At 43.7% G+C, this 25387-nt stretch overlaps 2 protein-coding genes across 3 annotated transcripts; one reads left to right on the top strand and one right to left on the bottom strand.

The window, feature by feature from the left end:
* Window positions 1–1185: 1185 nt before the first annotated feature.
* On the top strand, window positions 1186–8710 carry LOC119170187 (mpv17-like protein 2). Of its 2 annotated transcripts, none has more exons than XM_037421269.2 (3): window positions 1186–1329; window positions 1830–2096; window positions 4706–8710. In XM_037421269.2, the coding sequence occupies exons 2-3, from the start codon at window positions 1873–1875 to the stop codon at window positions 5052–5054; spliced, it is 573 nt and encodes a 190-aa protein (XP_037277166.2). In that variant the 5' UTR covers window positions 1186–1329; window positions 1830–1872; the 3' UTR covers window positions 5055–8710. The 2 variants fall into 2 exon arrangements, with proteins under 2 accessions (XP_037277166.2, XP_037277165.2); XM_037421268.2 differs by having other exon boundaries at window positions 1276–1465.
* Window positions 8711–12459: 3749 nt separating this feature from the next.
* Window positions 12460–21888, bottom strand: LOC142775793 (uncharacterized). The gene is made up of 2 exons (XM_075877868.1): window positions 17727–21888; window positions 12460–12946 (listed from the first exon to the last, which is right to left on the bottom strand). The coding sequence occupies exons 1-2, from the start codon at window positions 17913–17915 to the stop codon at window positions 12788–12790; spliced, it is 348 nt and encodes a 115-aa protein (XP_075733983.1). The 5' UTR covers window positions 17916–21888; the 3' UTR covers window positions 12460–12787.
* Between the last annotated feature and the right edge of the window lie 3499 nt (window positions 21889–25387).

Here is a 25387-nt window from a genome sequence, read left to right on the forward strand (position 1 = left end):
GAACGCCTCAGATTATCCTATTTTTTATGCATGTGCTGCTGGTTCGTGTGTGTGTGTGGACTTCCTGCAATAAATATTTCGTTGGAAGTCCTGTCTAATGGGATAAAACTAATGAGATCGTGTTCTCATTAGTTTCTTCTTCCAAATATTATGAGCCAAGTCACCCCACAAGCTACGTTAGTGATATCCGGTTTCAAACAAGGTAGCAACAAATCGGCATATATAGTTAGTCAAATTAAGTCCGAGATAGTAACGGCCTAATGAGAGGCAGACTACCCGGTTTGATTGCGTGACGTGGAGAATCACACAGAATGCATGCAAGACAAAGCACACAGGAAGCACAAGCCCACACTTGAGTGTTTTGTCTGCATTCATCTTCTGTGCGTTACTTCACGGGAACTTAATTTATAGTGATCACCATATCTTGTCCAATATAAATAGTCGACCTTGCTGAACCTACCACCCTACAATGGAGATCGTTGCTATTTGCTAGAACGTTTTTCTAATAATTGTCATTTTCCTTTCTTTATTCATTAAAGGTCATGCATGTGTGCAGTTTCTTAACTGTTTTTCTCTAAATATGTATTAAACATGCAGCTAGCTCTACCTCAATTAAGTTGCTTAGCAATATCTTCCATACACATCGAATAGAAGCGCTTCTCCCCTGCGCGTCCCCATTCTTAGCCCCCCTCCCCCCTTCGAATCTCAACTGCCTTTGTTCTTCGACTCGCTTTCACAGTCATAATCATGAACATTTAAGTACTGGCTCTCCACACCTTTTATCATTGTTCAAAGTCCGCCTCACATATTACATATACTCGTCAGCCACAATATGTGGACAGTCCCTGCCAAACGCCACCGTTGGCACTTTCACTGCCAGGGATATTTTATACATGGTTTATGTGGATGATTTTGAGAAGTTGGCAGAATTAAGAAAGGTCAGAGTATTTACTGGAGACATAAGGTGCAAAATATATGTAGGCAAACTGAAAAGAATAAATAAATTATATTTAAATGGCGCGCCAATCGCGCTGAGCGCACATGTCGCGTCGGCAGCGGCAGCGTAGCAAAACAAAAGTCGGCAGCGGCGCGCCATCGTGATGGCGCAGAGCTGTATATGCTACCCATGGAGAAAGAAAAGACGGTACTTCCTTCTTCCATGATGCTACCTTTAGGTAGCATATACAGAAACTCTAATGGCGCACATCTCAAATGGTTATTTAGGAGCATAAAGTTTTAGTTGAGTTCTGTGATAGCGCATGTAGGAATCCTGTCAAGCCACCCTGTGCGTGTGCCGGCATTAACGCACACATGTTCATACAGGCACTTGTGCGTAGGCCAATTCATACGTTTTGTGATGCGTATCTCGAAGTTCCTGTTGTTTTAGCGGTTTTAGCTTTAGTTGCTGCTTTAGGTTTTAACAGTGCAATATTCGCCGTACACAACCAGATGTTTTCCGTGTCTGGTAAGCTGCGAAGGCCGTCGTTGTGGGATTCTGTATCGAACAGCCCTCATTTTGGATTTGGTTTCATTTCCCGTGAAGCTCGTTTCAAATGACCTTGTGTGGTGTAGTGTACTTGTGCTTCAGAGCTTTAAACGAATTTATAAAGCTCGCTGTTTCGTTAGGCCCGCCGTCAGATAAATTATGCTCGCACAATTGTCACGTTTTTAAAACAGTGTAGAAGACATCGAATACATGCTTCAGTTAGCACAACTTGGGAGGATGGGGTTATGGGACTGAACGTATTCAAACCGACGTATGCCATTTTACGTTGGCGTATGCCGAAACCATGCGCTCTTATAGTAAAGTCACGTTTGTTTATCCGCAGTGTTCAACTAGTACCGAAGCTGTGGTTTCGGCCACTGCCTTCAATGACACATGGATCCGTGCACTTCTTCAAAAAATGCACTCGTGTTCTCTTCGGCCGCCACTTGGTGGCAACCAATGCAACAATATCGACGGTCATGGGCATTGTCGGTGACCTCGTGCAGCAGCACTACGAAGTTTTGTCCGGCCGCCAAGCTGCAATCAATTCAGTGCGGACATCCCATATGGCAGCAGCTGGTCTGACTACTGGAGTGGTGTGTCACTATTGGTGAGAAAAGTGAATTGTTCTACTCCGAGTAGCCTAAATGTTATGGCGGCGTATTGAAATAAAAGTTGGAGTGACGTTGTGGTAGGCTAACAAGCTTACATAATTTCTTCGAGTGTTACTTAAATCTGCTTTTACATTTTTAGTATGCACCTTCACTCACCCATTGTGTTTTTAAAATTTATTTACATGCACAACACACTCCTTATTTTTTTAGAATTGCTGCATGAAAAAAAAAGTGTACATTAAGGAACCAACAACTGGGCAGAATGTGGATTAGATTCAGGTAGAAATGTAAATAATGTGGATGATAATAACAGAGTCAGGCGTCGTTTTAATGATTTGGGTAGAATTTTATTTCAAATTGCATTGAAAAGTCACCAACAATTAACATGCCAGGCAGTATAGGAGGGTTGCACGCGACTTCATCTGCTTGAGGCGCTTGCCTCGATGGGCATGTCAGTGGTCTGGGTGCACCCTTTTCAAGCGGCGAGCGGCAATGAGAGGTTGTGTGCGTGCCACTACGTACGGTACTAACATGGTGAAATGAAACTGAGTGCTTATATGTGTGACTTCAGAGGCGAAATCACCTTTGCGGCGGATATCGACCCGTTCTACTTCAGTAGCGGTGAAGCTGTGTGTGATGTGAAGTGTTATTTCCGCATCGAGCTTACGGACATTAAGGACCACCTTGTTGGCGGCACGAGCTTCACAGCAAGGAACAAGCTTAAAGCCTATAAATCTATGGACGCCCACATCTATGTGACTAGCGGATGGGTCCAACAGCACTGAGTTAAAGACCTCGGAGACGACCACCACGTCATCGTCGGAAACGTGACTGGTTCCCCTTGCTCAGTGCGGATGAATAAGTTTTGTCACCGCAGTGCTGTCGTTTCATGAATTCTTTGCTTGGAAGGGCTTCACCATTTGCAAAAGCATGTTAGGCGATACAATTGGCATAGTTCGTATGTGGTTGAGCCCAAGCCGCTTGGGATCGAAAATTCTCTTTGCTGCAGTGTCCAACAACGTGTGTCGAGCAGCAGAGATCACATATGGTTTTGATTGTAACTAATTGACGTTAGTGTGATATCACCATTTCTGTGCTTAGCTGACCATTTTTTTAACAGTCAGCGACACAGTGTGCTCTCATCAAAGCATGGGTAAACGAAAACGCACTGCGGCATGCCCGCACTGCGTCGCTGACTGTTTACTAGCATACCGAAATCAGGAACACTCCGCACCTACCTGAATGATACCTGTGATAAGCAGGGATCTGCTGCGTAAACAAAGCTTCATAGCACGTCGTCAAAATCTTAAGTTTTTTACCACAAAAGCAAACCTATATGATGTCGTATAGGTTCTGAACACTTACCGTAATTCAAGTGTTATACACACACTATATCGCACATGCGATATAGTGTGTGGCTGAGCCATCCAAACCTTCTCAGTTGGTTTACAATCACTTTAATTATGGGAAAAAAGCCGACATCAGACGCATTCTCATGACCAGGCTTCTTACTCGAGTGGTTGTAGCAACCAAATACGGCACAGTTAACCATTATTACCGCAGGAATCTCGAACGGATTTCTGTGTCTGTTGGACACCCGTGAGTGTACGGTCTGCATCTTCTTGCCAGTGGTGGCAAGGAGAGAGACCACAAAGATGGATACGCTGCCTCTTCGATGCTGGCGCCATCTCGTGGTCGACACCCCTGTGCAACCCTCCTATAGCATGAAAGCTTTGATGGTTCACTATGGAGTCTTTCTGCTCGCTGTATCTAGTCTGATACTTTATGCACACATTATTAGTACTCTAAATTAGAGTACATATATTATCCATTATTGCTTTGTTCTGTGCTGTGCATAAACCAAGTGTACACTAAGAAGTGGTGCAGCCTTTGTTACAACCAGTATACGTTCAGCCGTTGTGCATGTGTGCCACAGTGCACAAGCGTGAACAGCTGTAGTGCTCACCTCCCATTGTTGGCAGCATGTGTTGCGTCTGAAACTTTGCTGTGGCCACTGGCCAAAAAGTTCTGGCAATAAATAGTTCACAGTGTTTTCTGCATTACCATTGTGTGATTAGGTGCTTTGACCATTAAGCTTTATGTTACATGAAAGAATACAAGTATCATAAAATTGATTTTCAGTCACATCAAGCCTTTTCAAGTTCCCTGCCACAATGGCCTAGTGGCTAAAGTACTCTGCTGCTGACCCTCAGGTCGCGGGATCGAATCCCAGCTGCGGCGGCTGCATTTTTGATACAGGCGAAAATGCTGTTGGGCCCGTGTGGTTACATTGAGGTACACGTTAAATAACCCCTGGTGGTCAAAATTTCTGAAGCCCTCCACTACGACGTCGCTCATAATCATATGGTGGTTTTGGGACATTAAACCCCACATATCAATCAAGCCTTTTCAAGGTCTGAAAAAGGAAGAGCAATAGGCATATCTGCAAAAAAAATTCATTATAAAAAATGCATTATTGTATAGACACAGTATGCATTTGGATTAGAATATGCAGTAATGAAAAAAAAATGTCTACAAATATGCAATGAAGTCATTTCAGCCACTCTATCAATACTTAATCAATCAACTTGTCTGCTGTCTGCAGGTACGTCTTACTCGACCGATGGATGTTGGGACGGTCTGTGCGCACGGTATTGCTCAAGGTGCTCTATGACCAAGTAGTCTTTTCGCCCATCAATTTGGTTGTCTACTTTGGCACTGTGGGTTTGCTAGAGCGTTCAAGCTGTGCTGAACTAAGCCATGAGCTCTGGTTCAAAGGTGGTACTGTTTATAAAGTAGAATGGGTAGTATGGCCACCAGCACAGTTTCTAAACTTTTATGTGCTTCCTCTGAGGTATCGAGTCTTTTTTGACAATCTTATTTCCTTTGGTTTTGATGTATACCTACCATATGTCAAATATAAGGGCCACATGTCTCACGCCAACCATAGCTGAATGCATTCGTTGTAAACTACTGTTGTCACTTGAAAATGCAAAAGCAGTAACAAAAGAAAACAAAGGTGCTAAAGAGACATTGAAGATGTATTTTGTTACTTTGGCCTGACAGTTGCACTAAATCTATGATATACTGAGCAGAGGTGCACACTTTTACATGGAAGTTCACTGTAGTTTTTTACTGTAGTAGATTCCAGAAATAGTGTGTGAAGTATTTTAAAACACTATATTGAATTTTCATAGTCATTGTTTACCATCTAGATGTCTTGTTCAATACCCCATGTGTCTTATTTGGCCCATTTATTCTAAGATACCAGCTTTGACCTGGTACAGTTGATAAAACAATACATTGTCCTGGCTGCTAACAACAGGGAATTCATAAAAATTGCTACTTTCATGAATGATGCTAGATCATTTGTTTTTAACTTGAGATAACAATTTATCAGTAATTGTTTGGCCACTTGCTCTCCATCATGTGGTAGCTGTGATGACTGAGAAACCTGGAAAGCAATTGCAGAGCACCATTATGGTTCCCGACACCAGTGCACGTCAAATGGCGCACGCAGCAGAAAAGCCTTGTGTGCACAATGTTGTCGTATGCCGTTTTTAAAGCAACACTAAAATGAAACACTAAATTAGTTTACACTGATGAATTGAACTTTGAAATCTTTAGTATCATTAATGTTACCACCATAGGCCTATAATTACGTCAAAAAATTGACGTTAAAATTTCACTTTCAAGTTTCCCATCACAATTTCTGATTGCGAGGTCCTGGATTTTAAAGTTTTCAATATTTGGCCACATTGGTTTAATGAAATTTACTGAAACTTGGCATGTTAGGTCTCTGGCACCCACAAAGACAATCTACTCCATTTTTACCAGTTAGGAACCATGGATGTTCTAGTCCGCATCATCAAAATGACATCATAGTGATTGGTTCAGAAACATTCAAGTGGCGTCGCTGCCCTCATTTTTTGTTTTTTTACTCACCAAATGTCTTCTCTTGGCAGAAGTGGTGATTATGATATTATGAGGATACTTTACTAATAGAATACTAATTGTTTTTCCATTTAGTATTCTTTTAAACAATCGATTTGCCTACATAAACCATGATTAGCAGACTATCAACTGATGAGGCCATGTCAGCCTGAATATTGCATAGTAGTTTTGAATACGAACCGTCTACATTGTTGGGTGTGGGAGCTATCACTGAGAAAGAATCTAACAAATGGCCACACGGTGCGGGCGGCTATAATGAAAGTACTGCCAGACACCAGCATGGTGTTGTGTGAATAGCCTAGGATGGCCGAGTCTATAGTTCAGGATCACAGTGGTTTTATTCAACATTATTGTAAGAGGGAGCTATAAGGAATGGTGCAAGAGATTTAGGGCAAACAAGTTCAAGTTGTCGTTGTGACCTCAAATACTTCATGCATGAACTATTTGGTAACACGATTTTTTGCCATTCCACAAAACCTTTGCACACTTTCTGTCATATGAGGAAGCATTATAAGCCTACAATAAGCCAGTAGGCTTGTATGATTGAACACACAGAGATGGGGTCACCTCAGTTGTTTTGAATGTACCACTATCTTAAATGGCTCGTGAAAAAAAAAAAACTTTTTAAGTGCAGTAGAGTTTCGGTAGTCTCACTTTATAAAAGTACATAGTGTTTCCTTTTATCCATCAAGCTGATTTGACCTCATGAATTGTCATTTAGAAATTCATTCATTTCTGGAAAAAACTTGTTATAAAATTTTCAGTGGGAAACTTTGCTAAAAGGAAGATAAGGTTATAGTTACATTGTGCTTATCTGATATGCTGGGTACATTATGGTACATTCTTAAAGGTCACATCTTGTTGAAACTAAAAAGGGGCACTGACATCGAATCATTTGTTTTGGGGCTTCGATACTTTGATGTGTGACTGGTAATCACAAAATTGAATCGTAAAAGCTAAAGTGCAGCATAATTAACATGACTTATGTTAATTATAAATTTTTGTGTAACCTTGAAACGCCCTTCAAGAATCATAAACTAGTGCCCTGTCAGGACAGCACTGTAAGATCACGTGCGTGCAAACTTGGCAACTTAAAGGCCATGCTTTTTGGATTGGGTAAATCCACGTTCTGAAAGGAATAAAACAACATGGGCACTGCCGTGTCAGCCAGGGTGTGCTACCACAGCAACGTTGTGCTGCTGAATCTTCTGCCTACAGTAGCACATCTACCATAAAATAACACATAATTCACTCGCCTGCCCATCTTCTCTCCCCACTTCGCCTTCGTGGTTCTAAGAGTGCTCCCCTCCTGAAAAAATAAATTTCTTGCTATGCCACTTGAAACATCTCTGGCATAACCTGCACAACAGCCTAGAGGTCTGCCTGACTAGAGAACTAGACAGGGGCATGACAAGGCACCCATTGTTTGACAGTACAGGTAGTGCTGTTTGCACCTCCAAACTTGTGTGTGCAATGTCAGCAGTACTTGCACTTGGAATGGGTGAAACGTCAGAAAGAGCCAGAGTAGTCACTAGATGCATCATATCGATGATAACGTCGGGAGATGCCGCCTACCGAGGCGAGCACTCGTACTTACTGTATAAAATATTCCTATGCATGAGAAGAATGTATCAACAGAAATGTCTCGAGTCTGAAATTTTGGTGTCAGTGGTTCTTTCATTGTTCATTACATGCTGAGATCTTCCATGAAGGCATGCAGCATACTCCTGTATGAACAGATGTGTGATCAGCACTTCATACGAAAACCTCTTGTGTGATAAATGTAGATAAATTCTGCCTCTCACTTTTATTTAATATTTGGTTGTTCTTTTTCAGAGTTGACTGTAGTATATGGTAACATATTCTCAGATATAGCCTTCTAATGACTGTTAAATGATCTACTGTAACAAAATGACAGCATTTTAAACATTTCTTTAGAATGCAATATATTCATGTGGCTGGGATTGTATAATTTCATTTTTCTAGATACAAAACACCAAAACTACTGATAGGTGTGATAAATACATAGCATAAAATTATGGATTGATGTAAACTTCATAGTAGGAGAGTGTTTCATCATAAAATGGTGTTGTCAACTCACAGTTGTAATGCTCGTGTTGTGTACGTGGTGTGTTGAAATTCATGTATTAATGTAAAGCGTAATGTTGACAGCCAGTACATGTATTGAAAGATGATGTTAGTGTCATATGGAATAGTACTGTTTCACTATAAAAAGTGCCTTGCAATAAGAGCTGTGTAACCAGAGCTGATACTGGTACCTGTTCTGTATTGTGCCTACGAATATGTGAATAGTTATTTTTTTCTGTACATACATATATTTATACGTACTGTTGCTTCTTGTTGACATTTATATTCTGTTGGTAGAATCTCGATGAAACCAATTCGAAAAGAGCACGCAAAATATTCGTATCATGCTGAATTCGCATCAACCAAAAACAAGTTAAAGCTAATATTGAATATGAACAAGAATGTTATTGGCAACTACTTTTTGCTGAAAATGTTCATGATGTTCTTTTGAACTTTCCTGCCTTCACCGTCACTCAATAAAGTGCCGTGGTTTCCTCACTTGTGCTGCTGGTGCGGCGCGTTCACATTTGACATCAAAGGGAGGAAAAGCGGCTAAACTCATTGTAAATTCACTTGCTTCACTACTTAAGCAACTTGAAAACTGAGCCACGAAGTGGACATGAAAGTAATCGGTCCTCGAGAATTCACACTAGGGAATTCTAGCGAAAACGCCAGAGCAGCCGGAAAATCACGCCCATGCCCATCGATAACGTTCACATCAGTTCTGCCCCTCGTACAGTGTCAATTTAAATGAAAGGGAACACGGGGAGTGCGTGGTGCGTGGCCTGCGCGCTCGGGTGGCTGCTGGCAGCAGGTTCAAGCAAGAGTGAAAGCAACCACAACTTTTTTTCGAGTCATCTTGAGGCGAGAAAAACAAGCAGTCATTGGTAATATGAAACCAGATGCAAGATTTTAACACCCTCCCTCTTAAGCGATTACCGGTCTTTTGCACAATCTTTTTGAATGGGGGCAATACAGTCTTGCTGCTGGTTTCATATCGGTATCACCAGTGACTGCTTGTTTTGCTCACTGCGAGATGATGTGAAAAGAGACTGTGGTTTATCTCAATCCCGCTTAAATGCGCTAACAGCAGCCGCTGGAGCACGCAGGCCATGCACTCCCGTGTTTCCTTTCATAAAAATTTGCAGTGTACATGCCACCACTGCCGCCGTCGATTGACTATTCATTCCATTTTACCCGTTTCCTGAGCATTGAAGTTTGTACCGAGTTCTAGTTATGCGTGCAAAGCACTGAAAAGAAAGAGTTTACACCTTTACAAACATTGTTTCAGAAAATACGGCAGCCGAAACGACGCGAGCGGACGCAGCAGCGGCGATGAATTCAGCCGGTAGTGTAAACGTGAGACGCTTTAGGGCATGCCGACTCACTGTTGCTGCACCTTCTTCTACATCCAGTGTTTTCAGCTATCGTAATCGAAACCAGGCTCTTGAACACATCCTTGTCAAGGCCGTGAATTTTGACGTGCTGCGCAGGTAGTTCGCGATAGCGCCGACGCCATCCATTGCTGATGCCTCCGCCGCCATATGTTGAATTAGAAGCTGGTTCTGGTTGTTTACATCACATGGTTTGAAAGCTAGAGCAGCCGGTGTAGCCAAAGCCTTGAAGCAAAAAGGCGATCTGTTATCGCATGGCTGAAAAATTGGTCTCGGACGGATTTTTTCGCGCTGGCCTTGCGGCGTTTTTTCAGCTTCTAAAGTAAGGAAAATTCCATCAAGTTTTCCAGCATTCACTCGCGTTGAAGCCAAGAGTGAATAGGCCTTCCTCCCACAGACAAGCCGCGTTGTGCCGCTGGCGTGCAGCAGTCAATCACACATGTGTATTATCCGCGGTGGCTGAAGAAACCGTTTGTATAACACCGAATCTTGGTGCATTTTATATAATGTAGTCAATTCAAGACAACCTTAAAATTTGTATCATGCAATCTGCATCAACCGTAGTCATATGATTTATATTCTACTACTAATAAGCACTTAAGATGCACTGTTGAGAAAAATGATGGAATCTATGCAGACATGTTTTTGTTTTGCTTTGTTTGATATTTATGTGAACAGTATACATGTGCGTGAATAACAGAAAATGCTGCTGGAAGTACCATTAGCACTCTCCAGCATTTTCAATGTGTGTAACCAGGTCTTTATTACTGAAAATAGTTGAATACAGCAGCAATACACAGTGAAAGCTCATTAATTAGACACCTGTTCATCCAGCAAATCGGATAATTTAGATGTGATCTCCGGTCCTGGCAAGCGTATGCATTGTTTAATGGCATCAAAAGCTCATTAAGTCGGTCACATTTGATGGCAACATGCTTAATTCAGACGATTGTCCGAGTGCATAGAGCACGAAGCGATGCAGCTTGAATCGGCATTGCCATTGTCGCAAACCTTGCAGTAAGGCAGTAAGGCAGGTTCTCGTTTATTTCGGGTCAGCATTTTTCAGATTAGTTAAGACATGGAGGTTTGGAGCCATGTTCATATTGTAAAAATACTCAGAAGTGGAGAAAATAGCGACTGCTTCACACGAAGTAGTTACAGTATTTACGTATTCATCAAGAAAATACGTACTCTGAAGTGGCGAAAATTGCACTGTTTCGTGCAAAGTAGTTACAGGATCTAAGTATTCATCAAGAAAATGAAAGTATATTTTGTTTGTTTCCTTGATACTTTCGAATATCTGGTCAATTCAGACATTTTTTTCTAGTCCAGTGAAATGAAAATAATGAGACTTTAGTATTTTGCTTTAAGCAGTGAATGTTTACAGGCATCACACCCTTGAAATTTGCCGGGTGGGGAGGCCCACCTAGGTTGTTGTGGGATTCTTGAAGCCTTTGGCAATGAACAGGTATATTGCTCTGAGATAACAATTTATTAGATATAGTGAAGCAAGTTTAACGTTTCGATATTCACGCATTATTTCAATCAGTATACTGCTACTTACAATGACACAGGAAATGTGGTACCAAAGGTTATGCCAGTTATACCAATGCAAATTCAGTTGTTGCTAAAGGCATATATTCTGGTAGTAAATTATCAAATACTCAGCAGACGCAGCATGATATGGTAAGTTCCAAGTGCATATGCATCTTTTGGCCACTAACCGGAGGGCACACCTCAAGTGACTTTAGTAACATTCCATGGCAGCATAAAGCCATCATCACTTGGTATTTTTGAATGATTTTTGTGTAAGTACCGTATTTAGTTAAATGCAACTAGTTTTTTCTTCTATGTTTATGCTATCTGGAGTCAACTCTTCTGTAGTAGTTTAATACTGAAATTGTGATTGTCTAGAAATTGCAATTTTTTTATTTTTCTCTTGGAACACCTAAGAAAAGTCGCCCCTCGCGTTACAACTATGGTGGCATTACAATCAAGTGAATACGGTACTGAATGAAGTTCATCTAAACTGGATTCAATCTCAAAATAAATTACTGGAAGGGAGGAGTCTTGTATAACTCTCGAGTCCCCCCTCCACATGTTTACAATAGCTTATCAATTTTAATGCTACTCCTCCTCACTCTTCCTGAAAGTTAAACATTACCATGATGTAAAACATTCTGTATATTAAAACAGACAATCTGTCACCAGACTGTGCAATGCTGCTAGCTAGGTACGGAAAGGTGCATTTATGTGAATCATAATGGACTAGTGCAACATCCAATTCATCATAGCATGCTTTTACCACAATCAGTAGTGTGTTTGACTTGTTCTTGCACAGGCAGTCAATCTCCTGGATGAAAGAAAGCGAATCAGTAAATAGGTATTATGTAGGCACCACTTCTAGTGTTTTATTATGTGAACAAAACAAAAGACGAATTTTTAGATAGCATGGCTGCAGCATAATTTATCTACTCTTGTTTTATGTTGTTTGCCATAGAAAACAGCTAGCTTTTGTCACACTTTCACCGGAAATCCTGATACTGTATTTGTAGGTTTACACCTCTTGGAATCTGGGTCTGGTGTCATGTAAAGCCAACATATGATCTGCTCTAACTTAGAGCGGCAATAAGAGAATTTGTATGACGTGAAGCACTGTGTGTGCGGGTATATACAGGACACTGAAGTGACTTCATTCTCAATGCCGGCTTCTTGTGCCTGTTGTAAAATAAATTTTCAGAATAAATATTTTTAAATAAAAAAACGAGTTTTACTGTATGCCTCTTTCACGGAGGTGCGTGTTGTGGGGAGGAAAGAAAATGCTGTTGAACCCTGAGCACGCACACCTACGACCATGCTCAGTGTAATGACCGACGCCCCTTCTGCTTCTCGATTGCGCTAGTGCAACGCGCGTATACCGTAGTTTTCTTTTATTGAATTAATTTTATTGTTTATGGTGCATGTATACATCTGAATTCGGTGTCGTGGCCAGGTGACTTCGTTTGCAATGGAGCATATGGCGTTAGTGCGTTCTCACAGCGCATACATGCCATCCTGGGTGGCGCGTCCATTGCGTAGTATCTTGCGTCGCTGACCACTGGGTCTTGTACTCGATGAAAGGTGTGAGTGATATCGATGCGTGCGGTGTGGTATTGCACAGCGGCAACGAGCTGCTGCACCTTTGCGCGTGGTGACCCGGTTACGACGGCTGGCTGGATCGTCACTGTTGGATGCGATCCCGGCCGCGAGCGTCACTCGGAGTGTTGAAACGTGCCTGGGGAGAGCCCCCTCTCGAGCCCCGGCGTCCGTTCATTTTTCTCCTGTGCCTCGCGCATTTTCTTCTGGATGTAGTTCGGGATGCCCACCACCAGGAAGATCAAGAAGAAGCAGCCGAGCCAGATACCCACCACCTGCGTAATCGCGACCCACCAACACGGTGGGGTAAAAGAAATGTGTGCATACTATAGGAACTGAGAACTGCGCCGCCGCGACGATGCGACACTGCCGTCAAATCGCTGGACAAAAATTACAGCATCTCCCACTAAAGTGAACTGTGTGTGGCGCTGCGCTGGAGAGAAACCTGGGGTGGCGGAAAGGGCGCAGCGATGGGTTGCTGTTTCTTATATACTGGAACATGCCAATCGCTGCTAATGGGGAATGAGAGACAGAAGACGCTGACTGAACACGGACACCCGCAGTCCGCTTTTAGTCAACGCGCACGCTGCAAATTTTGATTGTTCAACAACGCACAGGATAAATCTCCCACTGGCACTATCATAGAGGTCAAGATATGGGGTGACCAGTGAGTGGTTGTGCAGCGCGAGCATGTCGTTTTTTTTTTCAATCAAGAAATTCGCTAGCAGACGCTGCGTGCGTCGGCGAGAGATGAACGGAGCGTTGAAGAAAAGGAGAAATGGGCGCACAGTGGGCATGTTAAAGGGGCCGTGCAACACTTTTTGAGCATGGTCAAAAAACGTTGCCTCTCAACAGTAGAGGCTCCCGAGAACACGGCAGCCAAACATAGCACAGTGCACAGCCTGGGATTCACAATAAATGATCAGAGTCATCCACAAATTGCTTTCGCTTCTCTCGAGAAATGGTGGAAGACGCTCAAAAATCGCACGTAGAAGGCCATCAATCGGCCATTGGCTGATTTGAACATGGCTCGCTCGGTCATTACAGAGATCGCCGCAACTTGTCCACGCTTGTTCGCGCGATCACATGGGAAAAACCGCGTATTCATTCGATGAAAAAAAAAGAAAAGGTGCTCTAGGCTACGAGGCGCGTGTGACGTATTTTCTTTGCCCCTGCCATCCCTCCCTGCTTAGCCTGCAGCGCTTTCGCCGGGACGAGGAAAGAGAGAACGCGATTGCAGCGTGTGACAATTCTTTGTGATTCCGCTCGTACTGGGCGGATTCTTAAAATTTTTCAGCGTTGAATTCGTGAGGCAATAAGCTTTTTTAGTGAATCCATTCCTTGGTTACTTGAAAAACTGTTTCAGGGCCCCTTTACTGCCACGGGGAGGGATGCCTAGAGGAGAGAGAGGGGGAGCAAGCGTTAACTAGCAGACGCTGAATGCGTGGGTGTTGCGAGACGAAATAGGGGGGAGCGTGGGAAATGGGAATATGGGAGGGGAAGTGCATGTACAGTAAGGGTGATCACGCCACACACCAGATTAGGCTCGACCATAGGAAGCTTCACATATGTAATAAAATGGGGGGGGGGGGGGCAAATATAGTTTCCGTATAGCCCTGAATCATTGTGGAGACTCCCAACCTTCTGAACGCATATGGGCGTCTCGACTCGGAGTTCTCCAACTGATGGAGACGCTGCGCTTTCATTGCGCGAGCTTATCGGTGGTTTCTAGGAAAATAGTCATGTCATTGTTACTCCAGTGAGTTCTAGTAAGCACCGATAGCTGTCGATTACAAGGCGCAGTAATACCAGTAGTAGTCATCTACTGTATTCGGCCTAGCTTGAGCCTTGTGAGAATTGCTGCTAGCTCGGAGCAAGATATGTTTCCCGAAACTACAAAAAAAAAAAAAAGGAATACGTTATCAAAGGATCACCGACCCAAACCTTTTTGTGGGATAGATTTCCGTGGACACACACAACACATATCTACGAACTATCATCGGAAACAGATATGTCTACAACGTCTACAACAATTAAACTCAATTTATTTGCATCATTTTTATAGACTTATTCAACGTTAAGGGAGGCAGGCGTGCGAAGGCTGGTGTTCTGCCTCGGCAGAGCATTTTGTGGGGTCAAGCATACTTATATATACAACGTCTCGGAGGGAGCCTTCATTGAAAATGGTTATCAAGGTGGTGTGGCGATCATGTGCACGCCGTTTTTTTAAATGTTTGTGTGTGTGTGTGTGCGCTCACGCAGCCAGCCATGTTTACACGGAAACCACTCAGGGTCCCGTCACACTAAGCGGTCCGTGAAACCGAAACTGCGAATGGGCGGCATAAAACCGTCTCAAAATAACTTACAATGGCGCTCGTGAGCAAATGAGCTTTTTGGCCGTGATAAGTGGGTCGTTAGCTGCGTATTGCAACAGAAGAAGCAAGATACGAAATTTCTGTTTCGATGCTTCTTTAACACCACGTTGTAAACAGTCGTAAATGGAGGAACAGTGCGTGGATTAGCATACCGCAATGTTGTCTGGACTGGCCGTCAAACAGCCTGTCAATGTCTAGTGATCGTTTGGAAGACGTTGTTGTAGTATACTGCTATTGAGGGCTGCATGTGGAGATTTCGCGTCGTTGTGCTTGGTCACTGAAAGGCGCGTTAGAACTTGAATGTCTGCTCTCTGCTGTCTCGGGTGCGTAATGGTCTTGCGGGGTGCAACTCTTCAGCACCGCCGCATATGCGATCGAAACGGAGCTATTGATGAGGCACGCCGTATTAGGCAACGTTTATAAACATTGTTAGCAGGGTACGCTTTTTCTGACCTCCTGGTTAAATGTGCATCACAGCGGCCACGTCGAAATGCGCGCACTGCGGCTGGTATAGAGCCGGCCTCTTCGAGGCCAACAGTGGGCGCCATAGTCACTGGGCGCTACCACGGCATATGATGCAGAAGCCTGTATAGCTGTGTAATCGAGTATAAGCAATATCGTAAACTTCACCTTGTCGTTGCTGTTCGATATTGTTGTAGACACTTTAATGATTAACAAACTGCTGATGTTCTTGCTTCCCCTCCCTATAATGTTCTGCGTTTACCACATATGGGTGTATGCTGTTACGAATTAAGGGGAGAGGCTACTCGAAGACACTTTTTCTTTAATATTCACCCTAGAGCAATAAAACTTGAGCTGTTTATAGAACTTTTTATGCTGATTTCAAATATATAATTAGTTTTCTTGCAAGTTACACACTTTTAGCTCTGCAACAAGACAAAGTGAAAACCTTAGCCCTTTTGCCCCCCTTTTTTCATCCCTAAAATTCTGTAATTTTTTGCAATTCATAGTTCATCATGCTTCAAAGAAAGTATAGAGTACAAATAACTAATTAGGAAGCACATACAAAATATGTAATATGCGTGAAAATTAATAGCCATAAAAAGTCCATATTGCACCTACCCTAGTAAAGGCATACATACAATTTTTGTTATACAATAAAATATTAAAATTTAAACTATATAATTGCATTTGTCATACTTTGGAAAAAATTTGGCCAAAATTTCATGCAGATCCGAGCACTAGAAGTGCCCGAAAAAGGAGAGGCACATTGGAAAATTGGCAAAATATGTGTTTAGAGAAAAACGAGTTTTAAAGTTAAAATTGAGTTTTTATTTATGAAAGATATGGTTAAATCAGATGAAATTTGCACACCAAAAAGAACAATCCTTCTTGTAGTGGCCACTACGACAAAAATACGCCAGCACCACGAGTTTGTCCCTCTCGGCGTTTTCGAGCCGAGTCCTCACAGACATTTCGCTCACAGACAGGGCCATGAAACGCTTGCCAAACTTCCGCTCCATCTGGAAGAGCCTTGTGCCAACTGCAAGCTAGGAAGAAGTTTGACAGTACTGCGAAATCCAAACTAAGTCCATTGTCATGCCATTTGCAGCCATGTTTGTGCCACATACTGTCGTACATAATGGCAATGTCGTCCATGCTAAGTTCTCTCACTGCGAGCTCTTTCGACCTCTCAAGATTAGCGCTGACGTCATCCATTGCCGCATCACGAACTTTCCGGCTGACGGGTGTGAATGACTTTGATGCATTGGCTTTTGCAAGCCAACAACTGCCGCAAATCGGACCAGCTGCTCGCAGTCTGTTCCTACAGAGCGTGCCGCACAACGTCTTTTACTTGCGAGCAATGCATTTTTTTCATTCATAACGGAGATAATTACACGAGAAAAGCATTGTTCAGCTGCGCTGCTCGACAAGACATGGACCCCACTAATAGGTTTCACAGCACATACAGGCGTGCAGCGGCCAATGGCGGTCCCCGATTCGTACCATGTGGTAAGACAGTCGCGGCGCTTGAAAAACGCGCAGAAGAGTGATTCTTTTTTATTATTTCTTGCGCTGCATCAGCGAGAGAAACTTGTTATTTGAAGAGTGAGGCTCGACTCTTCGACTCATGCGATCAACAATGGCTAGCGGTGGCGCATTATCGGCGGCAAGGTGCTCGAAGACTGCACACTTTCGACCTTTTAACAGGCACCTTGTGTTCTTTAGATGGAATTTTAAAGCATTTCCAGTTAAGTATCGACCTGTATTAATTTTTTCATAACAGTAGAGGTACTAATCTTATCAAAACAGGCGAAAATAAAAAATCGGTAATTCGTTTTTCGACCCGCATCTCCCCTTAAGCAAAAAAAAAAATCGCTTTATCGTGCGACCTTATTGTCATTCCTGGTGTGCATTTACTTTGCCTCCCAATTTCCATGTACCACAAAAAGTCTTGACCGTCAGTTACAAACTCTCTAGATAGTTCCCATGCAAGCGCCATGATGATAGAACGAAATTCAATAGAGCAAAGTGGTTCACTGCGTACTCGTGAGACTTTTCGCGTTTTCTGAAACAAAGGCACTGGCTTTTCACAAAGCTAAACGTTAACGAAAAAAAAAAAATGGAAGGAATACGTAGTGCTCGTGGCTAAGCACCGTGGTGCTTCGTAGCGCGCCTTTCAAGTGTTCAATCCTGGCGTCAGTAGGGAAAAGCTAACCTTTGCCGCTGCGAGGTCGTCCCTGTGGGCCAGCTTGCGTGCTCTGCTGGCGTTGGCTGCGATTATGCCTCCCCAGGAGCTGATGTTGTTAATTGTGTGGACCGCGTGGCTGGTGGTAGTCGCCCCATTGTGGGTCGGCACTCCGGTGGCGCTCAGTTGCATGATGCCGGAGGCGAAGATAGGTTCCATAGCAGCGCTACCCGGAACGCACCTGTTCCATAACACACTCACGCGCACCGCGCGGTGGATTTGTCCCACTCAACGATGATGATGATGACAACCTCAAATGGATGGCACTCACCCACAAAGGCGGATGGGCCAAGACCCGGGCGGCAGAATGCTGAAAGTAATGAAACTAAACCTAACCTTAAAAGTTGGTTTAGAGATAAAACTGAGAAGAAATAAAAATGATTACTGAGCAAGCGTTCAAACCATCTCTGTTTCCTGATTAAAATAACTACGAAAAACAGACTAAGAATTTAATCACGGTAACACGGAATTTAAACACGGTAATCTTTTTCTTGCATTGATGTAGTCAAACACAGTAGAGCCTGTGACCTAATAAAGTGCCACCAAGTGATTAAAGTACAGTAAAATTTACTACTATTCCTAACTTCTGCAATGGGGCTTCTAGAAATCTTTTTTCTCTGATAACAACAGTGACGACAGAATAAAAAGAAATGTTCACTTGTTTCGATTTCGTTGCTACAAAAAATGCACAACGGGAATGCCTTGAGTACAGCTTTGTTTAAGTATAATTTAGTTGTGGAACTGCACAGCGCAATCCGGCATAAGTAACTTATAACTGGTGAGATACACACCACTATTGATTCCAGTAATGCCCTAAATGTTGGAAATATTTAAAATTATCCAAAAATAATGTAGACCTATTTCCCATTGCAAACATGCATTTCTGAACCTTAACGCTTTCACGTATCTGCATTGTAAAAGATGAAGAAGTGCTGATCGTTTCCGTTGTAAATTGTTCGTTTAGCCACGCTTGGATAACACGCGATTGGAAATTAGCAAAAATAATTCTGATACAGAAAAAAAACAAGGATTAGGCTATAACATAGACAGCATAGACCCATTTCTGTTACTTCCAATATAGTGAAACTCGTTAGAAGGGTGCTTCACAAGAGAATCACAAGCTGGATGGCAGAAAATTAATTATGAAATCCATTATCACACTGGCTTCAGAGAACACTGTTCGATATGGTCTGCTCGCGCTGACTTAGAAAGCCGCATCCAACTCGCTCGCAAAGGAGGCAACATGCTGCTGTAGTGACTTTAGACATACTCAAAGCATACGACAGTGTGGAATTCTCAGTGGTATTGGAGGTCCTTCTAAGCCAGAATTTCCCAAAGTGCACTATCGTGTGGTTGAGGGAATTTTCGATGGGAAAATTTGTTTGAAGTCCTGAGGTGCACGACTCAACGCGCAGCCCCCCCCCCCCCCCCCCACTTTGGGACAGTCAGGCCAAGCCCGACCACCGCAGCGTGGGCCCTCTGGACAGCCCACATTTGATCCCCGACATCGGGGCCTTTAATAGCGGATAGCCACTTGTCTTCATTAGATTGGTACGTGCCGCAGCAACAATATATAAATGTTAGAAAGAAGTTTGAGTGCAGAATGGTATCTTGATAGGCCAGTTGGTAGCACTTGTGTCGTGTGTTCATGCTTTTTCGGTCCCGTTTTTTGCGCTGTTAACCTCAAATTTAAAAGTTCGATCGACTATGCTTTGTTCGATCTTACGTGGAATCACCCTATCATTATTATTATTATTATTTGATTACGTACGTTAACATCTCTACGCACTCACGATGTGCAAGTTTTCTTCACTGTTCGCAAGGCGCCATTACAGAAAAGCAAGCTTGCGGTTATTGATCGATTCTTGCGCCTCTCGAAGGCAGACATGGAGTATTGCGAAGCGCACCAACAACAATCGAAAAATAGTAACGCAGATAGGTGATCATAGTGTGACGTGATATAATAACAATAGAAAAATGTAGCACTCATGTGTGGATGTGCCTCAAATGTAGCCGCTCAGCCAGTATGCTTTAATGTGTCGTAATTTTTTTTGCTGGAAACTACACAATGAGGTGGGAATGAGGCGTGAATGTGAAACATTCTAACGGTTTACAAAAAGCCCGTGAGCTTGGTATGATTAAGGACGATGAAAGAGGTTGTGATGTGCTTTATCGACATATTCTATCCAGATATCAGATATGCTATCACATAAGTATTAAGTTTTTCGTTCTGGAGCGAGTTCGGCTTGATGTTTCTTCATTGCGCACAGCTCTGTCCGAGGCCACACGACATTGTAGCGTCTTCGCCTTTATGGATATACCTTGACCATGCATGATGCAGCCGCTGTGTAATATACGCGTACAGTATACGTGTACATGCTCCGCCGCGGTGGTCTCGTGGCTAAGGTACTCGGCCCCCAGGTCGCGGGATCTAATCCCGGCTGCGTTTTCGATGGTGGCGAAAATGTTGTAGGCCCGTGTGCTCAGATTTGGATGCACGTAAAAGAACCCCAGGTGGCCGAAATTTCCGGAGCCCTCCACTACGGCGTCTCTCATAATCATATGGTGGTTTTGGGATGTTAGACTCCACATATCAAATGTGTGCTGTTAGGCCGGTGTTGTGTATGAAGTGGTGTCTTGTGCCTTAAAAGCAAGTCTTTGTCGCAATAAAAAAAAAGACTCCACATATCAATTTAACGTATTAGGTGCCATCACTGACTCGGAGAAGACGATGCCTTCCCCTGCGAAGAGCGTGCCGCCAATGGCAAGTCGGAGCTCAGTGACTGCGCCCGCTGTCAGGTCCGAACCCGAGCCACCCGAGCGCATCCACCCCGCGCAGCCACTGCTCCCGCAGCTGGCCGTAGCTGCAGCTGGTGCCGTCCGCCACCGTCTGCACACGTGTCATGGTTTCACCGAGTGCTTTTTGAGAGGGTCATATGCGTTCATACTTTAGCAGCCAACATGTGATTTCATAACATACATTTCTATGCACAGTTCTTTTTTATATACCCAATCATTCGGGCATTACAAAGGAATTACTGTTGTCATCGTCATGTTTAGTATAAATTGCAAGAGTAGTAAGATCCACATGAGCTGTGCGTCTATGGAACACAAATGTGAGCCGAGAAGGGTGGTGTTTGGGTTCGTTTATTTACCGCACGCAATTTCACAAGTGCTTGGGACAGGAAAAAAAAATACTGCTATAGGACAGCTCGACTAGCATCCCAACCCCGGATTCGTTGTGGTGTCACGACGACAAAAACAAAAGGCATTTCAAGATAACGTAAACGAACAATAAACATGCTGTACATTGAAAGCAAAGATATTCAAAGAGATAAGTATAACTACAGACATTTTTCAACAAAAATTATTCAGAAGTATTAGAGAGTGTGCGCATATTTTCATACAGTTTTGATCTTAGTGTGAGCCCTGCTGTCGCGTGCCTTCTGTTCTAGTAGTAGAAGTAGTAGTAGTACGTAGTAGTCAGTGGCATATCCAAGAGGGTTTTGGGGGAGATTCAAACCCCCCGAATATTTTTTTTTAACTTTACTCGCGTATATATGCGCGGTCACAGACGACAAATATTTCTGGCTACGCCCCTGAGTAGAGTAGACCCAAGACACTGGCTCATACCCACACTGGAGGATTGGCCCAGAGTAGTAGCCGTGATTGAGGTCTGCAGCCTAGCCATCGAGAACGGCGGGAGTGAAAAGAAGCGGGAGGAACCAGTACGGTGCGTCTGTGGGACAAGGGGTGCCCACGACCGAAAGAAGTGCTGCTGGTGGCGTGCATGTTAAAGGGCTACTCACCAGGCTCCCAAAATACAAAAAAGAGCGCTCTTTCCTGATACTTCTCGTCCTCCTTGGCGCACTACTGTGATGTGACGTCTACAGCGTGCATGCTCTTGATTCGTTTATATACGCAAAATATGCCACGTGATTTGTCTCCTGCACTGTTTTGCCATGCAGTCGCTCATCCATTCTTTGTCTCGCATGAATATCGTGCACAATCAACCGATCAAACTTCATTTTTTTGTGTTTACAACTGCGCCAGTGGCGATAACGACGTGCAGCCGAGAAGTGCGAAATCCTATAACGTAGTGCTGATATTGTTCACGTGCATTCAAGAACTAAGGGGCGAGGAGGATGCATCGCGTGTATGAAGGAGAGGAGAAAATCACCCCCTCGTTTAGGTGACCGGTCAAAGAGCGAGGGATTGTGGGATGCACCGTCTGCTACCGGCTTCCAGTTCGAAAAGAGTTGACGACGGTGAACCTCTTCGCCGCAAGCCTCAGATTATTCGGGATACGCGCGCGCGGTCGCCCGTTTATCTTCGTCCTGATAAACCATGGTCGGTTGTTCAGCCGTTGGCTGCTCCAACTCAAGCGTGAAAGGCAAACGGCGTGCATAGATTCCCATGGAACGAATAAAGAAAATTAGGTAGGCGGCGGCTGTGAATTGAGCCACAGTGACAGGTAGCCGTTGAAGCCAGTGTGTGCGAAAAGCAAACGTGTGTATTCCACACTGGAAAAAAAAAGCTTACGCATGAATTTGCTGCGAATAATATATTGAGAAATCAATTGTCGCGCAAATGCCTAGCAAATATATTATGGGAACGCGTGGGTGAAATCGACTTGCCATACGAAATGAGAGCTGGTCATTGCACCCATATATATGACAAAAAACGCTAAAGCGCTTCAAGAGTAACTTTACACGAAGTGCTGGACGAGTCCATTTGCGTTGTCTTGGTCAAACTGTGCGCCAGGATGGCACCCAATGGAAGAATTGCGTTAAAAAATCGCAGGGTTTTGATTATTCGGCGCCGTCTATGTCTGACTGTATTGCTTATGTACCACCGTGCCGTGCAGCTTGATCAAGATCAGCGTTTAAAAATAAGCGTCTGGCTTCGACTAAGAAATACATGTTATAGCGCGCTGAAGGCTAGAAAAAAAAGATATCTCAACGAACTCAATAGGTGCTGCGCTTCATGCCGATCCACCGACGATGTCTGCCGAAGCAGCGATCCCGCAATGAACTCTTAGCACTCTGCTACAGTCAGCTCCATCCCCTGAGATCTTTGATTGATGATTGATTTGTGGGGTTTAACGTCCCAAAACTACCATATGATTATGAGAGACGCCGTAGTGGAGGGCTCCGGAAATTTCGACCACCTGGGGTTCTTTAACGTGCACCCAAATCTGAGTACACGGGCCTACAACAAATCCCCTGAGATCTTTAAAATGGTGACTTTTCATCTGTAGTGACGTATCGTACAATGAAAACTGTCTTCTATATCGACTGATCTGCTAGCCAAATTGACAGTGCCCCCGAGCAACATAAGAACATTGCAGATCATTTTAGTGCCATAAAAAAAGTTTCGTTACCGTTAATGGCTTTCGTAGCTTGTCATCGTCGCAGTCATGGTTAGCAAAAACAAACAAAAAACAACCTCTAAAGCACTGACATTGCATGGAGAGGTGTGTTTTTTTTTTTTTTCATCGGAGCTGTACAAAAATGCGGGCGTGCTGGTGCTAACCCGCGTGGTGCGTCGAGCCGGAAGCCGTCGTATCCCACAGTTCCCTGTGATTGCCCATATTACCGGTCACCTATTTAAACGCGATGTGGTGAGTGGCCGTTTAACGATTATTTAAAATGGCCGTCGGTGACCGTCACTTGAGCGCGCATCATTTCCCTTTCGCGCTTTCCAGGCTGTCGATGCACGGCTATCGGCGTGCAGTGCCTCACCTCGAGGCTCTTGAAGTACGTTTAAAGGCGAGCGGGGGGGGGGGGGGAGTGATTTTAAATGAAAAGAAGAGAAAAGTGAGCCCCGTAACTGTCTCTCAGGGGGAAGACACCTCAACAGTAGCTTACGAGGGGTGGGGGTAAAGGAGGAATTAAAAGGATATGATTAAAAGGTAACGAGATAGAAAAAGAGGAAGGAGAGAGCGAGGCGCAGGGACAGCGAACGACAGAAGTAAGGGGAAGACAGTAAGGATGGACACGATTGCAGAAGTCCGAGGAGGGGGCACCACTGGCGAGAACTCTTGTCGGCGTCAGGAGATGGCGTAGGGTAAGTCCAGTAGGTCAGAGCTATACGCTGTCGTCGAAGATCGGCGTCAGGAGATGACGTTGGGTCAGCCCAGTCGGCAAAAGCTGCGCTGACGTCGGAAATTGCGAGGGCACAACCGTTCTGCACGAAATCCAGCGAGTGAGTCGCGAGCTGATGGCGTTTGCACCGACGCTCGCCTGCCTAGTGTTGGAGGCCGTACATTAATTTCGGAGACTCGTGGAAGTAATACGCAGCATGACGCGTTTTCTTCCCGATGTCGGCGATCTTCATCACGCCAGCGCCGTCACAGCTAAAGTTCACAGTCGTCGAGTGACATGCGTAATGGTCATATGTTCATTTGTGCGCATCATTTTATCATCATAGTAAGTTTAACCAGTAGGCGACTATTTACTGTAGTTTATAAGGCAAATAAAATTGTTTATACCGACATGTTCATTGTTTATCACTTCGCCTTTGAAGCGTAACTGTTTTACAGCAAACTTGCTATAGGATCGAGGTATGCCGTGTGCAGTATAGATAGAAAATGATCATCATTTTCTATCGAATAATGGTCATAATATTTTATCGAGTGACGAATTTTGTATCGATTAACGCACATGTTGGCGAACGCGTGGCGATAGTGCGCTGCTCACGTTGATCTATTCTGACAACTGTTTCTAAAGCTGATATCACAATGCCCAGCCTCGTTCGAATTTAACAAAGAGTGAATATCCAAACCAAAATGAAGCTGATCTGTTACTACGATAAATCAAGTTTTTCTATTTCTGTCTCCGGCATCAAGGAAAAAAAACTGCTTCAACGTTTATTGTTCTCCCTGACTTGTTGGCAGGAATGCTCCAAAATTACTTGGTCTGGCTGTCCCGCATAGCTCTATACAGACGAACTGATCTTATACAGACCAGTCTTATATTGGTGTGCATGTAACTTAATCGGGTGCATAATATGGTATATGAAACTAAATAAAAAAAATCCAAGGTTAATGATGTCGCCGAAACACTAACTGTCGGCCGATATTCAGATATCGAACAACGCTGCACTAAAATCATTCACTTGATTGTTATGAATATTTGTGTTTATGCATCATGTAGTATAAAAGAGAAGCCCCGCCGTGGTGGTCTAGTGGCTAAGGTCGGCTGATGACCCGCAGGTCGCGGGATCGAATTCCGGCTGCGGCGGCTGCATTTCCGATGGAGGCGGAAATGGTGTAGGCCCGTGTGCTCAGATTTGGGTGCACGTTAAAGAACCTCAGGTGGTCGAAATTTCCGGAGCCCTCCACTACGGCGTCTCTCAGAATCATATGGTGGTTTTTGGACGTTAAACCCCACATATCAATATCAATAGTATAAAAGAGAAGACTGTAATATTTTTACTATAGCTACAACCACACTGGTAGCACAACAGCTACGAAATTCAGTCTTTTCCCCCCGTCTCTAACAGCGCGTAGAAATATTTGCCGCTGAATCTTCTGTAAAAAAAACTAAAATAAACAGTGTCCTTCACAGAGCATTTATTTTATCACTGCATTTTATGTCTCATAGCTTTGGCTATCTCTATGTGGTACC

The sequence above is a fragment of the Rhipicephalus microplus genome, chromosome X (genome assembly GCF_043290135.1).
Source record: "Rhipicephalus microplus isolate Deutch F79 chromosome X, USDA_Rmic, whole genome shotgun sequence".
Lineage (NCBI taxonomy): Eukaryota > Metazoa > Arthropoda > Arachnida > Ixodida > Ixodidae > Rhipicephalus > Rhipicephalus microplus.

Excerpts from the sequence above, each read along its gene's own strand:
- LOC142775793 (XM_075877868.1), bottom strand. The coding sequence starts at position 17,915 with ATGGAACCTATCTTCGCCTCCGGCATCATGCAACTGAGCGCCACCGGA. Across the intron at positions 12,947-17,726 it reads ACGACCTCGCAGCGGCAAAG|GTGGTGGGTATCTGGCTCGG; the intron begins GTTAGCTTTTCC and ends GCGATTACGCAG.
- LOC119170187 (XM_037421269.2), top strand. The coding sequence starts at position 1,873 with ATGACACATGGATCCGTGCACTTCTTCAAAAAATGCACTCGTGTTCTC. Across the intron at positions 2,097-4,705 it reads GGAGTGGTGTGTCACTATTG|GTACGTCTTACTCGACCGAT; the intron begins GTGAGAAAAGTG and ends TGCTGTCTGCAG.